This window comes from Scleropages formosus, chromosome 22, assembly GCF_900964775.1.
Source record: "Scleropages formosus chromosome 22, fSclFor1.1, whole genome shotgun sequence".
NCBI lineage: Eukaryota > Metazoa > Chordata > Actinopteri > Osteoglossiformes > Osteoglossidae > Scleropages > Scleropages formosus.
The window spans coordinates 23,379,290-23,395,232 of record NC_041827.1 but is presented as its reverse complement, the minus strand read 5'-3'; the positions used below and the strand labels follow the sequence as shown (position 1 = coordinate 23,395,232).

The 15,943-nt window shown below is 51.3% G+C and overlaps 1 protein-coding gene across 7 annotated transcripts in view; it reads right to left on the bottom strand.

Annotated features, from left to right (window-relative positions):
- Nucleotides 1–524: 524 nt before the first annotated feature.
- Nucleotides 525–15,943, bottom strand: part of slc38a3a (solute carrier family 38 member 3a) — a 36,721-nt gene continuing 21,302 nt past the window's right edge. For all 7 annotated transcript variants that reach the window (XM_018734113.2, XM_029247703.1, XM_018734112.1 and 4 more), the window contains 12 exons: nt 15,563–15,636; nt 14,872–14,964; nt 13,918–13,999; nt 8,659–8,741; nt 6,505–6,563; nt 5,902–6,048; nt 4,825–4,904; nt 4,347–4,447; nt 3,534–3,658; nt 3,062–3,206; nt 2,129–2,232; nt 525–1,878 (listed from right to left, as the gene is read on the bottom strand). In XM_018734113.2, coding sequence (XP_018589629.1) covers nt 1,774–1,878; nt 2,129–2,232; nt 3,062–3,206; nt 3,534–3,658; nt 4,347–4,447; nt 4,825–4,904; nt 5,902–6,048; nt 6,505–6,563; nt 8,659–8,741; nt 13,918–13,999; nt 14,872–14,964; nt 15,563–15,636 — 1,198 coding nt within the window. In that variant the 3' untranslated portion in view covers nt 525–1,773. The remainder of the gene's footprint in view (nt 1,879–2,128; nt 2,233–3,061; nt 3,207–3,533; nt 3,659–4,346; nt 4,448–4,824; nt 4,905–5,901; nt 6,049–6,504; nt 6,564–8,658; nt 8,742–13,917; nt 14,000–14,871; nt 14,965–15,562; nt 15,637–15,943) is intronic.

Genomic DNA, 15,943 nt, shown 5'->3' with positions numbered 1-15,943 from the left:
CAAAGGCGCCGCAAAACACTCGATGTTTCCGAAAGAACTAGGACTCAATAAGAAGTTACATGTGCGCTGCATTATTAGGCTTTGTTTGCAAGTCTACTCATTAGTCTGTCAATATGTCATGTGCTTTTTCCGCTCGAAGTGCTCCGGCTACCGGTCCACACTGCAGAGGTGCCACAGGATGCTGGTGTTGCTATGGCAACTTGAAGCGCAGCCACCGTGCCGCGTGATGCGAGTCTCTGCAAAGCGACCTTGAGCTCACGCACCTGTCGTAGGGCGACCGTATTTACATACATTTCCATTCCTCGGGTCTGCCGGAGGAAGGAGAGAGGACCCCCGTGTGTCACTTTTCCCACCGGTTTTGGTGATCTCTCACCACTTGCGCTTACTGCTTGGGAAGAACAGAGAGAGCGTGCTCCACTGGTGTATGGGTGAGTGACGCATTGTAAGTAGTGTATCTAGCAGTGTAATTCAGCATGGTGAATAAGGTGTGTGGGCTGATAGTAACACTACATAGAGTTCAGTGGAAGTCACTTTGGAGAAAAGCGTCTGCAAAGCGAATAAATGTAAATGTAAGAACGCGGTACCGGCGACCAGACAACGAACATCCGGAGTCCCGTATACTGGGGGGCCGTCTTCGGTTTCACCCGCTGGCGTTCGACCGCTCCGTTCAGAAATAGTTCAAATGCATATTTTAAAATGTGCTCATGTCATCTTACTGTATGTTTAACACACAAGGCCACACGCCGTACATGTTGTATTGCTCTCTCCTGGGGACGGTGGAATAAAGGCAGCGGCTCAACGGGAGCACAAAGTTTGCTGCGGGGGGGCACAGTGGACCGGACAGCTGCGGTTCCCCTGGCACGGCTCTGCAGCCCAATAGGCGTGCTTCACCTCGGCTATTGCACAAAATACCTGGCACATGTAGCGCAGCCCTTGTGCGTGTGCTGCGACGGTGCGAGAAAAGCTCCGCCGTGTCGGCGCTACTCGTGCTCCGGAAGCGAAGGTCTGCGGAGACGGAAGGTGCGAGGTGACGGGCTGACAAGGTGGGGGGCGTGTGGGTTTCGGGGCGGGGGGTCCTCGGTCGAGTTCTGCTGCTTTTAGGATGCACTATCCTTCGGGTCGTGAAGCCTGACCGCAGCCTCCCAGCGCGGCCGACTTTGCTCTGCCGCCGTTGCTCGAGCTCCGCGGTCTTTTGGGCGCAGCTGCATGCCTTCGCCAACCTTCGCCCTCAGAGAGGGCAAGAAAGAGTCGAGCAACACGTTACCAGGGTCCAGAAACACACGGGTAACACACAACACACCTCAGTTACTCCCGTGGCTTTCGGGACCACAGCTGTTTGGGTGCAGAGGAGAGGAGAGAAGTCGCTCTCGGCCAACAATGACGTTTTCATGAGCGGTCAGCCCTGCTAGGTCCCAGTTTGACGCGAACGAGGGAGGAGGACACATCCACATCCTTACCCCCCGACCCCACCCCCATCGCGCTCCGTTGCGTGGGATGTGTTTCAGTACCTGCAGCCTCCCATCCTCATAGGAAAGGATGGCAGGCAAATGAGCACCTAAGGCCTCTGGTACTAGGAGATCGGGGTGAGGCTGGTGGAAGTCTGGAGGGCATGTGCTCGCTGTGAGATCGACGCGGTGGACTTTCAAAAGCCCCACCCCCCTACAAATGGCTCGCCCTGCCCTGCCGGAAGAGATAGTGCATCCTCTACAATGTATGAAACAAAAAAAGAAAAATGATCTGCACAGTTCTTTAGAAAATGAGGGACGTGGGAATCTAATGGCCGCTGCCAGAATTTTTGCTCCCCGTCGTCCAATCGATGATAATGAAGCTCAAGCTCATGATCATAAAAAGGAATCCAAGTCCAGCAAAGCACGCAGCCTGGAAGAAAAGCAGGAAGAGGAGCTGTGAGGACATGCGTGTTACTGCAAGTTCATAACTAGAGCATAAGTGAAGTGTTCATTTACATGTACATCAGTTACATGTAGGCAAAGAAAGTCACCCAACACCAGGAGAGACTGAGCGCCTCCTACTGCTCGGACACCGGACCTCACTATGGAGGAAGGCGCGAGCTGAACCAAGGCTTGTAAGACGGGGCTCCCCAGAGCCAGTGGGTCCCTCAGTCACTCACCAAGACTTTGGGGACGGAACGCATCGGCTCATCCTCCTTGGGCACGATGCGAATGTAGAAAATGGCCGGGAAGATGAAGATGAGGCAGGGGGCCGACGTGGCTCCTAAAGGGCACAGAAGAGGCACGTGCTACAGGATGTGTAGAAATGAGGCGGCAAACTGAGCCACAGCTCCTGGGGTGTGAATCTCACGTAGGTGTGACTGCTGAAGTGTGTGCGCTAGTGGAGCTTGCGGGAGAGAAAGGGAGTTGAAGACGCCGGCCGACACGGCAGCGGAGGAGCCCAGCGACGTCACCACGAACGAGCTGAAGGAGGACTCCCAACCCAACCCAACACTCCACTGTCACCCAACAGAGAGAGACAATGTTCAGGACATCACATGGGCCCAGGTCATTTGGGCTGCGTGTGTGTGTGAGAGACACTGGCGGGAACAACAACACTTACTGTTCCATCAACAGCGTTCACAAAACAACATAAATTAGGGTAAATGTCAGATTAAAGGTCATGACCCAAACTGAAAAAGTTCTGTTATGTAAGTACTAATCGGAGGATTTTCATAAGCACTTACTGGATGCATTCTTCGAGTGATTTATAGGCTTTTCTCCAAGTGAAACAATCAAAAGACTTTCTCCTCTCGGGAGAACAGTGCAATAAACTCGGGACTCTAATGCAAAGGAGATCTAAACCGTTGAGGATTAAAACACTAAAAATGTGAGACCACCATGCTGAAGTTGTGCCGAAGTGGGATAAAACGAGGGACCTGAACAATCGATTCACTTTTACTGAGTTTCTTATTCGGTGCTTGCAGAGGCCAACGAGCTCTATAGCGGCACGGCTGCCACCGGCGTCCGGGATTCAGACGACCTTTCACGGAAGACGGCGTTACGTTCTCCCAGAAGGGAATACCCAGCCCAGGGGTGGCCCGGGAACCCACCGATGATGCCAAAAATGCCCAGGATGTTGGGGGCGAAGATGACCAGCAAATTGATGAGGGTGAGCAGGACGACAGCGATGCAAATGTGACGAGGCCAGTTGAAGGTCTTGTTGGGGAAGAGCATCTGCTGGATGGCCCGTCGCACCTGGGGTGGAGAGAAGAGTTTGTGGGGGGGTCGGGTCACGAGCAAGAACACGCCGCATCCAGACCTGCGCAGTGCAGCACCGCCTTTACGGCAGAAAACAGCGAGATGATTAGTTTGGGTCCCGTGGTAAAAAAAAAAATACTATATTTGAGCACATTGATATTTAGTATAACTATGAGCGGTGCGATCCTAGTGACCGTTACCCCTACGCGTTGTGCTACGAGAACATCGCCAGTTTTCAGAATGGACTCGACATGCTGCGGTTGCCCAAGAGCCACCAGCTAACAGCAGCACGGGGGTCACGGGGGGTGGAGATGCATAACTTACTGGGAACAGGACAATAGGCACAGTGAGAGTGACGGCGGTGAGGACAGCCAGGCGCACGCACAGGATCAGCTTGTCGTAGGGGTCGATGCGGCTGTAGGTGTGCAGGAGCTCCGCCTCCACGTTGCCTGCAAAGGGAGAGTCGCAGGAGGAGGGGCCTTGAGATACGTTCTCTCCACGGAAAGAGCAATCACGGGCCCCGATTTGAGACCACAGTGATTTTGGTGCTACAGCTGCTAAGAAATGTAGCGTGTAGAAAAGCAGTATTTAAGAAAGACGTCCTCAACGCATGACGCCAAGCTACCGTCCCCAAAATCACGAGGACGTATGGTGACGTGCACTCGCTCCTTGGCCAACGCTGACTGCATCGCTCGCCATCAGAGGGAGCAGCAAGCCTGACGTTGCACGAATTCAAAGGACATCTTGCAGAGACGTTACTGAGAGAATGACCCACTTTCGGGAAGACGGCTTTTTGCACATTTCTTATAACAAAGCGACACAGCTGGCTGTAATAACGAGAGAGGCTGCATGAAAATCCCAAAAGAATTAACTGCAAAATTTATCTGTACAACCAGCATCCCAGAGCTGGACAAAATAGCACAAACTTCATATTTATCAAGGTGGCATCTTTCATTCGTTCAATCAGGCCAGAGCGTTCGCTTTGTCTCGTTTTTCGTCTCCCGGTTCGGTGGGCTTCTCTAGCAACGGCGCACGGAGCCGACGCGGAGCAAATCGCGCGGTGCAAGCAGTATGGATGAGGGTGAGAAATGCGGCACGGCGAGGCTCCGGGGGGACCGGCTGGAGGCCGAGCCTCACCATAGAATGTCAGGTATCCGAAGAGCGCGGCCAAGAAGTACATGATGTACATGACTGCAATGGAGATGTTGGAGACATGCTGCATCCTTCTCTTGGAGGGGCTGGAAACAGAGAACAGCGCTTTGGAAAATGCCAGACTTGTACCGTCCTGTCCGTGCACAGCCACATGCGCGCGCACACACACACTCTTAGGCAAGTTTTTCTGTTTCTCCAGTTCTCAGTACCCCGAGGAGACACACATCTGTCTGGAGTGACAATTTCGGCCAACTTGAATACTGGGGGCACTTACAGCTCCACCTCATCCACGTTATGCAAAGAGGCGCCGACTTTGACTTACGCTCTGCAAGAAATCCCGACCGGGGGCCCGTATTTAGCACTCGCCACACGGTGATTATGACAGCAAACTGAACAAGCAGCACTGGTGCAAATGCAGTGAATCTGAACGGGGGGCTGAAAGCGACACGGGGGGGTAACTTACTTGCGCAGTTCGGTGTAGATGGGCAGCACCTCTGGGTGGCAAACAAAGGCAAAGGCAAGGATGGGGATGGTGTACGCTGTCTGAAAGACACGAGAGCCCGTCACCACGGATACGACACTGCCGGTGCAAGACGCCGAGCACCACGTTACCGTTTTACAGCCTATTAAGGCTGAGAGAACATTGCGGGAAGCTAATTGTTTCCCTGCCATTAACTTGGACCGGCTCGCCAGCAGCGTCGGAGCAATTAGGCCGCAAACATCTGCATGAACATCTGTGATTGAGGGAAAGGACATTGTTCTTCTAAAGAGGTTTCTGCAAAATCCTACATTTAGTTCCATCTTGCACCGTTGAAGCGGTGCCGAAGAAGATGGGCCTTGGTCGGAAGCACCGCGTCTCAGCCCGACACGTACTGTACATACGTCGCGTGAGCGAAAGGCCAGCGGAACCGGAGAGTCCGCGGTGCTTCCGGTCGCCTGCTCGGGTGCACGGCGGCCTCGTTCCCGCCGACCCAGGTGAGCCGACCTTCAGGACACCGGCGTGGGAGGTGAGAGAAATCAGCCACGTGACCACAGCAGAGCTTTCGAGAGGTGGTGAAGGAGCCCATTAAAGTGGCTTAAGTACCGGTATTTCCAGCAGCACCAGAGCGCACGCAAAGCCCTGGAGAACAGCAGGCCGAATCTCGGCGCACGCCGGCTTCCGCTTCTCTTCCGTCCTCCTTAACTCTGACCATACCTCTCATCACGGCTCTCGAAACGTGACTGTGACTCCTCAACTCACCGTCGACCTCACGTTAACTCGCTACCTTTTAGGAAACCCTCACCGTAACCGTCACATCGATCCCTACGTTTCATCGTAGCCCTCAGCCTAACCCTGTAACTCTGTCTGTAACTGTCACCGTAACACTTTCCCTCAAAGCATAACCCTCATTACTGCTGCTCACCCGTCCTGTTATCGCTCACCTTCCCTCCTTACCTCTGACCACAAGCAGACTAAAACGAGAGGGATCTCGACAGTTGCATCGCGACCGGCGGCGCGAACGACGCGAGGAGACGGCCGAGAGCGGCCCCCGTGGGATACCTGTGAGTTGAGGGTGACCATCCGTGGGTTACAGGGACTCGGACCTTCGTCCTCCACGGAATGCGCGGCGCTGACGTTGAGCGCAGCCGTGCCGTTGTAGGAGAAGTCGGCGAAGGGGCAGGGCACCTGGAACTTCTTGTATATGACCTGGGGGCAGGTGCAGCAGCGTTTCTCTCGTTAGCACGGAAGCCACGGCTTCGCTCGCGCCAGTCCGCCACGGACCGAGAGCACGGCGCGTGCGGATTAGTGGCTAGAGCGGAAAGTAGGTCACAGAGGTATTCCTACATGAATAAACACAACAACGCCAGGGGAGAAGCGTCCCCACGGAAACGATCGCCGAAAGCCGAAACGGGGGAGACGCGCAGCGGAGATGCACGTGGCATCGGGTGCCTCGTCTCCTCAGACGCCCAGCGTGAGGGACAGTTGAGAACCGGAACCGCCGAATCGCCGCCCTTCAGAATCTCTTCCCCCAAAACGTTGGGCAGTAACAGGCAGGAGAAGGAACCTCCGCTCTTTCTTTCAGGCAGTTTGGCTGCATGCTTGTCTGAGAAGGAACATTAAATGCAACCGATCGTCACATGCTTTGCACTCCCGTGAACGTACCGCAATGAGGAAGAAGACCATGCAGCTGAGCGAGAAGCCGCTGGTGTAGCCCAGGTATCCTGAGAGAAAAGGGACACGACACACAGACACAGAGAGACAGTTATTCGATGGAGAGCTTTCAGGCCACAGTTCTTGATGTTCTGCAACCAGGCCTACAATGGGGGGGGGGGGGGGGGCGGGGGGGAGTACAGTATTAATCTCTTCATTCTCTTTTATTCTTTCTTTACGTTATCGGTCTTTCCAAATGACCCGTCGTCTCTCATGGCAGCTGCAGCAGCAGAAACCAACTGCTGTCCTGCCTGAACAAGAAAGGCTGAGCTCAGCTTGACTCTAGGAACATCATTCAACGTGTCGACGCACGAGGTCCGTCAACCCCAACACCGAAGGGCTGTTTTCGCGGTAAACGAACCGCTCCTTATGATGTAGGAATTATGATTTAAGGGACTCGATTCACTGGCAGCACAAGCAGCAGGAACACGAAGGCTTCGGAAACAGCCCGCCTGTAAAATGTGCCTTTTTTTTTTTTTTTTTACAGTTTAAGCATCCCTGCTGAGGCCAGCTGAGCCGCAAGAGCGTTTCGGACCAACGAGAGCCTCCGAGGCCAAGCAGCTCGCCTCCCAGACAAGTCGCCTGCGGCTCCTGGGTTCCCTCGAGCGGGACAAGCGGAGTGACGACGCAGGTTTGCGCGTTTCTCCGAATGGACAGAGAAGGTCAAAGGCCGGCAGGAGAACGTCCGGGGAAGATTGAAAGCGGTCCGAGAACATGCCGTTTCCATAGGAGCAGCAGAGCCGGTAAACGGGGTGAAGCCTGACTCTCGTGCAGCACGCGGCGCCGAGTCCAGCCGGGCCGCTGCCTCCGCCTACCCCGTCCGCAGAGCCGCGCTGCCTGAAGGCCATTAGCCGACATTAACGTGGCCATCAGTCATCGCTGTTTGTTTTAGGCCCGCCCTCGACGTGCCTGTTTTGGGAAAAAATGTGTTCCGTCACTCGTGCTCGGTATCCCTCCCTCAAGCATACTGAGCGGAGGAGAAACATCATTCGTGGGAGAATCCAACTGAACAGAAGGATTGCTTTACCAGAACATGTTAAGCTGGGGGTGGATGTCTGCTTTCTTCTGTCTTATTTCCCTAACCCTAGGCAAGCAGCACTAACATGTAGACCTTTATCTACGAGTTTACTTTCCCTGCCGCTCGACAGTACCCGTTTAGCGCTGATGGCAGGATGGACAAGCTTACGAGTCAAAACGGACTCAGTTATGTTCCGAGGCGGAGGGTCTGGAATCAGAGGCTCCTTCTACGGCTCAGACCGCTCAGTTCTTACTCGTCGTCAGCAACGGAGCGATCGGCAGATCGGTCGTGATTTCCGAGGACGAGGACTGACGGGGCAGAGCAACTCCGGGTGGTCCGTATACGCCTTTACGCAGTAAGCGTGTTTACGAAGCACGTCGCACACAAACACGTGACGCTCTGCCGAGCGCAAAGAAGTGTCCTCGGTCGATACTAACGAGGAGAAATTCTCGTACAAATTGAACGGGGAGAGAGGCGAGAGGGAAGGACGACAAGAGAATGTGCTAAACAAAGAGACAGGAAAATTATCGTTATTATTTCTTCACGCAGAAATCAAGAAGATTTTTAAGGAGGAAACAAAAGAGGAGGAAGGAACGTTGGGAACAAGGAAACGGCGCTCAAGGTCGAGTGAAGCAGCAGTAAAACGAGCGCAGAGCCTTTCGGTGTTTCCACTCCCAGCCCAGTGGAGGGAGGTGGGGGTTGGGGGGGTTGGGGGGGTTGGGGGGGGGGGGGCTTTCACTGCCCTCCGTCATTTATCATCTTCGTAGCTTAAAACAACACGAGTTTAAATTATGGTTTAAAAATAGCCAAGATGGGAGAGAAGAGAGCAGATGTCTCTTGTGGAGAACATTTATCAACAGTGGCCTTTACTGAACGAGACCAAAGCGGAATATTTCACCATGTAATTAAAAGTCATACAGTTTCGGTCCATTTTTAATAACCGCTTGTCCTGAGCAGGGTCGCGGTAATATTACATTAAATTATATACTATAATATGTATGTAATACTATATACTATATCATCGTATTACACATCCAGAACACGTGTACTGAAACGGTGTGTGTTTGCTGGGGGGGACAGAGACTCACCGAGCTGCTTCATCAGCGCCAGGGGTAATATGACGCTCACGGAGACTATGATCACCAGGTAGTTGCCGTTCAGGTACCACTCACTGCATGCGAGAGGGAGAGAGGCACACGATTAGCGCCACGGTCGACGGAGGACCCCCGCTCTCGGCATCGTGGAGGGCGACGCGCCGCCGAGAGCCCCGCGGCACAGGCCGGCCGGACGTCTCCCTCCTCCGAGCCCAGGGGAAGGAGCTAATAGAGTGACGCAGGAAGCGGGAAGCTGCCTCTGCGGAGCCTCTGCGGAGCCTCTGCGGAACGTGACAACGAACGCGCAACTAACGAGAGAGAGCTGCGGCCTCGGTGTGCCTTTACACCGGAAGTACTCCGCGGGCCCTACAATTACTGGGAACCCACGTTCGTACCCCGCTGCGAGTTCCACGTTACAGAATTGTTCAGCACGTCTTCACCCCGACGGACACACGCCTCCAAGAGCCTGCGGTCAAGAGGCGCTACCGGATGAGCTGTGAACCGCATCCGCGGCTCCCTCGAACGAGCGGCGTCCGCCGAAGTCCGCAGGACGTCACGGTGAAAAACACGAGTCCCGCAGAGCGTCCCCCCAAACGGAGAAGCGGCCGCGCTCCAACGAGACGCCGCGCGAGCTCCCTGCTGCGAGGAACCAGAGAGCAGGGGCGGCGGAGCCGGAGTCGAACCCGTCCGCTCCTCTGCGTCCCACCGCCGTCGCCGGGTGCGCACGCAGTGCTGCTCCTTCTCATTCGTAACTAAGTTCACAACAAACCACGCGCTGCGATGTAGCGACTGCTTAAGCGACACGCGTGCAGTAAACGGTAATTAGCAGCAAAACAGCTAGACGCTGTAACGCGGGACATGTGCTCCATGAGGTCCGGGTCAACGGGTTTTCCGTCACATAATTCTACACGAACATAATCAAGTGTCAGTGAAATAAACTGAGCGCAATTTTTTTTTTTTTAAATTTATCGATGTTTTGTACGAGTGGCCCTTAGCGTGCCGTCACATTCATGAAGGGGCCCATGGCTGAGAAAGGGTTAATAACCTCTGATCTAATAAAAACACATTAAATGATTTCACGTCGAAAACCATCGGAGACAAATGCTCCAGAAAGACCGTTTAAAGCGAACGACAGCAGTAAGCTACACACGCAAAGGAAACACAATGTAACGAGTTAACAGGCAACTGAAACGGATCCTCATTTGTTGTTAGACGTGAGACAAAGTGCCGCCACACAGTCCCACAAAGCCTCTATGTCCCCTAGTCTCTGTCCAGTTCAGACCAGGCCAAGCAAGTTCCCCCAGGACTTGTGAGAAGGTGACACCGGGCTCTCCAAGCCTCCTCAGATCCTAGAAATATTCATACAAACCCTAGTTGCTCTCCCTGGCCAGGCAGCAATGTGTCATTGACATCTACATCTACATGTACATTTCCTTTACTTTGGATTTTTTCACATCCCCACGGCACTCGGTCCAGCAGCAGAGAACAGGAGCTCCCAGGACTGTGAGGAACACGGTGACAAAAGTGAACTTTCAGAGATGAACTGTAGTGTCGGGATCATGGCAAACAACAATGCTGAATCTGAGACGTTAATGTTCGTCTAAATCTCAGGCTTCACGTCTGCAACGTACCATCGGCAGTTCTCCATTCATTTAGCTCATGGATTTTACTCGCCGAGTCATGTTCTGCTCCCTCTTTTTACTGTTGAGGTTAAATGCCCATGTTCTGCACTGCTACTGTAAGTGGCAGTTTTTAAAAAAATGCTTCCGTTTCTCTGACATGTTGCGCAGTCAATATGTTCTCAGACTGGCCATGGTGTGACAGTGTTGTCATACAGTAGAGATGTTAAACCATAACATGTAACACACTTACAGTAAATTGCCTTATTTATTTTAAATTGGAGGGGGCGCGGTGGGTTGGACCAGGGTCCTGCTCTCCGGTGGGTCTGGGGTTCGAATCCTGCTTGGGGTGCCTTGCGGCGGAGTGGCGTCCCGTCCTGGGTGTGTCCCCTCCTCCTCCGGTCTTACACCCTGTGTTGCCGGGTAGGCTCCGGTTCCCCGCGACCCCGTAGGGGACAAGCGGTTCTGAAAGTGTGTGTGTGTGTGTGTGTGTGTATTTTAAATTGCTGTCTGCACTTGTCTTTTTAGCATAAGTTTCATTCTTGGTTGTTGAGGTCTAATAGATACAATAAAAACGAATTTGCTTACAAAACATACTACCCAAAAGCAAACCCAGCAATTACCTCATTCAGTGCTTCATAATCAGGAATCGATTCACATGTCTGCATCTAGAGCTCTTTGATGATGTAGCGCACTTGTGTGGTTTTCTAACATGTACATGGCTTTGGAAAAAAAAGTGTCTGCTATACGAGTAAATGTAAATATAAGCGTTCTTTACACACTGCACAGCAGCAGTGATTTTGTCCAGTTGTTCCAGGCAGATTTTCTACAGATCATTCAGGTTGGTTGAACGGCACTTCCAGACTGCAATTTTGAAAAAAGGGTCACGGTTTCTCAATGGCGTTGCGATCAGGACATTGACTACACCACTGTAGGACTTTCACTTTTTTTTTCTTGTTGAGCCACTCCAGTGTGGCCTTAGCCTTGTGCTGGGGTCATTGTCTTGCTTGAAGGTGAAACTTCTCCTATCCTAAGCCTCAGTTTCTGAGCCTAATAGGTTCTCTTCCAGTATTTCTGTGCATTTAATTCAATCCATTCTTTCATCAGTCTTGACAAGATTCACAGTCCCTGCAGATGAAGAGCTTCCCCACAGCATGATGCTGCTACCACCATACTTCACTGTAGGGATGATGTTTTTTGAGGCATGGGGAGTGTTAGGTGTGTGCCATACATAGCGCTTTGAACTGTGGCCAAATGCTCCATCTTGGTTTCATCTGTCCACAACACCTTTTCCCACATCCTTGCTGGGTCCCTCATGCATTGTGGCAAACGCCACACATACCTTTTCATGGATATTCTTGAGCAATTTCTTCTTTCTTGCCACCCTCCCAAGGTCAGTGTTATGGAGAGCGCTTGATATTGTGGACTCATGTACCCCGTTCCAGCAAGTGACTTCTACAGTTCCTTCAAAGTGATGGCTGGTGTCTGTTGCGTACCGGTTTACATCTTGCTTGGGTGCAAAGGTCTGACAGACAGCCAGCCATCGTTATACAGAAACTGTGTTGTCATACACCTTCCTGACAAGGGATCCAATAGGACTCAGTGGGCCATCCAAGCACTTTGGCATGAGTTGTACAAAATATGCAGTTACACCACGTCGCCTCTTGCTTGGTTCATATTGTCTTCAGTCTCCATGTCCACAGCCCAGCTAATGAGCCCTGCACAGAGTGATTTTCATATGCAGAAAAATGTGACCTTTAATTGCTCGCTGGTAGAAAATAATTATTCAGTTATGTCCAAATAAGAAGCAAATGTGTCTTGTTCAGGAACAATTTGCCACTTGAAGCTTTTGGAGCACAGGGTTTGAATACTTACACAAGCAGCACATTTCATTTATTTATTTTTCCTATTTAGGCAAATGGGCTTTCAGTATCTGACACTGGGGGGTGCGGTGGCGCAGTGGGTAGGATGGGGTCTTGCTATCTGGTGGGTGTGGGGTTCAAGTCCCGCTTGGGGTGCCTTGCGATGGATTGGCGTCCTGTCCTGGGTGCGTCCCTTACCCCCCTGTGTTGCCGGGTTAGGCTCCGGCTCCCCACGACCCCACATGGGACGAGCAGCCCAGACAGTGGGTGTGTATCTGACATTTTGGTATCTGTATTGTTTTCAGAAATTAACCAAGTTTATAAAATCAAGAGATGTCTGTATTTATAGTAAATCTAAATTAAACTGAAATGAAAAGCTGCAACAGCAGCTCCTAAATGGCTGTGATTTGAAACAGTACTTTCTTAAGCACAACAGCAAGGCATCTTAGCAGTGTGTTGAGTTCAAGGCTCCTCTCCTCTCACCCCCTCCTGTTTTCAGCCTGGACATGGTATAGATGGCAGGAATTAGATTTAATGAGAGAAATAAGAGCAAAGATGTGACCCGTCCTCTGAAGGACTTCGGCAGAGCTCCACAGACATCTCCCAGCGGGAGGACTTCAGACGAGCTGTCGCAGAACTTCATAAGTGACCTCTACCCCCAGTGTCCAGACAGTGTCCCGTCTCCGTGGCAGCGCCCCATCTGCTAAGTAGCTCAGTCCCCATGACCTCTGGCTGACCAACCCGTCACAAAAACAGCCCGCCGCTTCTCTGATTTGGGCCGACCCACAACTAATAGAGCGGCTGAAGCAGAGCCAGCGAAGAGTGACGTTTCAATTTGGTTCGCAACAAGGGAACAGCTTCGACAGAATAAAGTTGATCAGGTGAAAAACTTGGCCAAAACGCAGGAGGACGGTGGTTGGAGAGCAGTGTGATTTCAGGGGACTGAGGTCACCAGCCGGAGCATCACAGCGATACCACGAATGAGATTCCACACAGTCACCCACTGCTCTTCCTCCTCTTAGCCACAGACACAGCACTTTCATACTGCTCTCTGTTTTGCTCATCTCCGTTCGGCGACACTAGTTTTAATGTGTACGTAATGCCAACTACAGGTATAATTTGGCCTTTTTCTAGGAGACTTCTCTTTGTAACCAAACATATTTTTCGTACCAAGCCAAAAGTTTCCGTTACCTAAATGGACACATAAGCACATCTTGACAGGTAGCTTGAAACGGCTCATTTTTGGACACCGTAAGGGCTAATGATGCAGACATGGTTCAAGACCAGGGGTGAAGGCCAAGGCCACAAGTCTCCATTATTTGAAGAGTTAAACTCGGGAATGTCTGTGTTCAGCTGGGGTACTTGGACCACTCTGCCTTGTATGGAGCATTTGCTGGACTCCATTCGGATGGCCAGTACATTTAAGTTTAGCTGGCGGGGAGAATTCGGTTCTCGCGGAGTATCCGGAAGGGCAGTAAGGGGTTTTTATTTTCTCATTTAATGTCTCCATGAGAATTTACTGACTCAAATCCCATTTCACATTCCTGTTAATAACTGCACTACTATCTGCACAACATTTATTGTGTTTTATATTGTATTTCCTTCATACTTACTGCTTTACTTTAATGCTGTTCTCCTATGTTAAGTGGGTCTCACTGAGCATCATCCACCAACTCACATTCCTTGTTCCCGCAAACATACTTGGCCGATAGAGATGAGTTGCGTCAGTTGTCCTTACTAACGACCCAAGAGTAAATGAGAGAGTCACTCACTCCGATGGCTTGTCCACCTTCAGGAAGGCCTGGATCACCAGCGGGAACTCGTACTTCACGATGTACAGGTAACTGGACATGGCTGTGCGTCGGAGAGAGAGCAAAAGATTGAGTTCAGTGATCAACGCCGTTTGACCTCCTTACCGGAAACACACAAGTAGCCTCCTGTACTTCACCCCATAACGAAAACTCAAAAAATATACTCTCCATACATATGTGCGTGTGTGTGTGTGTCCACGGTATTTACTGTACGTGTATCACATATTAATAGCGGAAATACATAAGACAGCATTATACGTTTGCGTGTCACAAGCGATCGTTTGCACTCTTTTCGGCCGCAGTCTGTCAGTTAGGGCTTGTCGATTTGCGTGACACACTAATTAAGCGCCTGAACATTGAAATGGAGAGTGAGAGTGAGAGAGGGGTGAGGGACATTTTGTCAAGGGAACTTTTATGCTTGGTTGTTGTTCTGGAATATAATTTCTGTTTGTTTTCGCCCACGCTTTGGGCACGCTGTGCCCGAGCGCGTCGCTCGACCGAGCCGGGAAACGGGGTCTCCGCCTGTGATGCAACGCAGGGTGGAAGCGCGGCCAGAACAAAAAGTAATCCCACACTTGACAGTAGGGAAGACAGAAGAAGGGGACGGAATGGGAAGTAAGAAATAAAGTGTTGTGAGCATCTGAGAGGGAAGGTAGAGGGACTGGCAGAGATGGAGACGGTGGGTAAAAAAAACAAGTGTTTTCACCTTCAACTCGCTGCCTACCCCAGCTAGTCCAGTGTAAACACAATACTGTGAAATGTAAAAAGCAGGAAGCGTACTAGTGCAGTGAGAAGGCAGACAGTGAGAGGTGACAATGAGCTGCTGTGACATAAGGAGCGTAGATGGGCGAGATGTACGAATTCGAGGGTAGGCGTTTGGCAACGGAACCCCTAGATAAAAGGCCCGACGTTTACCTCCGATGTTCTGCAAAGTAATAGCAACTGCAGCTGCCATCTTCCCCGGGATGCCGAAGGCTCTGAAACCCAGTTGCTCGTAGGCCCGGATCCCTGGAACAGAAAATCCCAAAACCATCAGTAGCCCACGCAGCGGTTCCCGTGCGCAGGCCCGGGCTGCTAACAACAGCCACACAAAGGGTGCGCTTTGCTTCCGAGTTCAGTTAGTTCACTGGAGACCACTGATCTCAGATGAACAAAGAGCAAACATCAGCAGAAACACCTGCCTGCCAAGGCAAGCTAGGACTGTCCAGGCAACCGAGGCTGTTGGTTCTACATGGAGACAATTCCACGTAGCAACACATCTCAGTAATGTCAGCAAAACGGTCTTGTGTCCTGCTGAGATGCTTCCAAACCACTCTGTTAGAGCATCGAGATCTTCTTTGTGCACATGTGCTGAAGTCTTTTTCTACGTGAGCAGATCTTAAGTGAAATAGTGTGAAAACGCACATGACACCAGGAAGCAGAGAAGAAGAAGTTAACATGGAGTCAATCAAAGTATTAAGTGAAATGTGAAGCTTATGAGAAAAACATCCAATCACAACGACTGGGCAAAAAAGACCATCGGTCACCGTCTTCGGTCTGGACAAGTGAGCGACGTTGGCTCTGCCGGGAGTCGGCAGAAGGCTACGCGTTTTGGAGTCCAACTTACCCACAATGCCTGAGGACTTGAGCAGCAGATGAATGGAATACGACGAGAGGCCTGCCACAGCAGTGAGTAGGAACCTTTGAATGACAGTGAAATGTTCCCCATTTTTGTATTCATCATCATCATCATCATCATCATCACAATCTTTAGCAGTGAAAAACATTCCAGATTCTGCTTTATCCCACTCACGAGTTTCTTAGACGCCATTCATTAACCTTCGAGAGCTTCTAAAACTACAACTGAGAAGTAACTGTTAGAAAAACATATTAGTCTTACATTTATAGTAAGTGCATCATATAAAGACATCTCCCACACAACGGACATAAATCAATGCACGAGGCAATATTAGCGGGGGAAAAATACTGTTTTTTTAAGGCAGCTTAA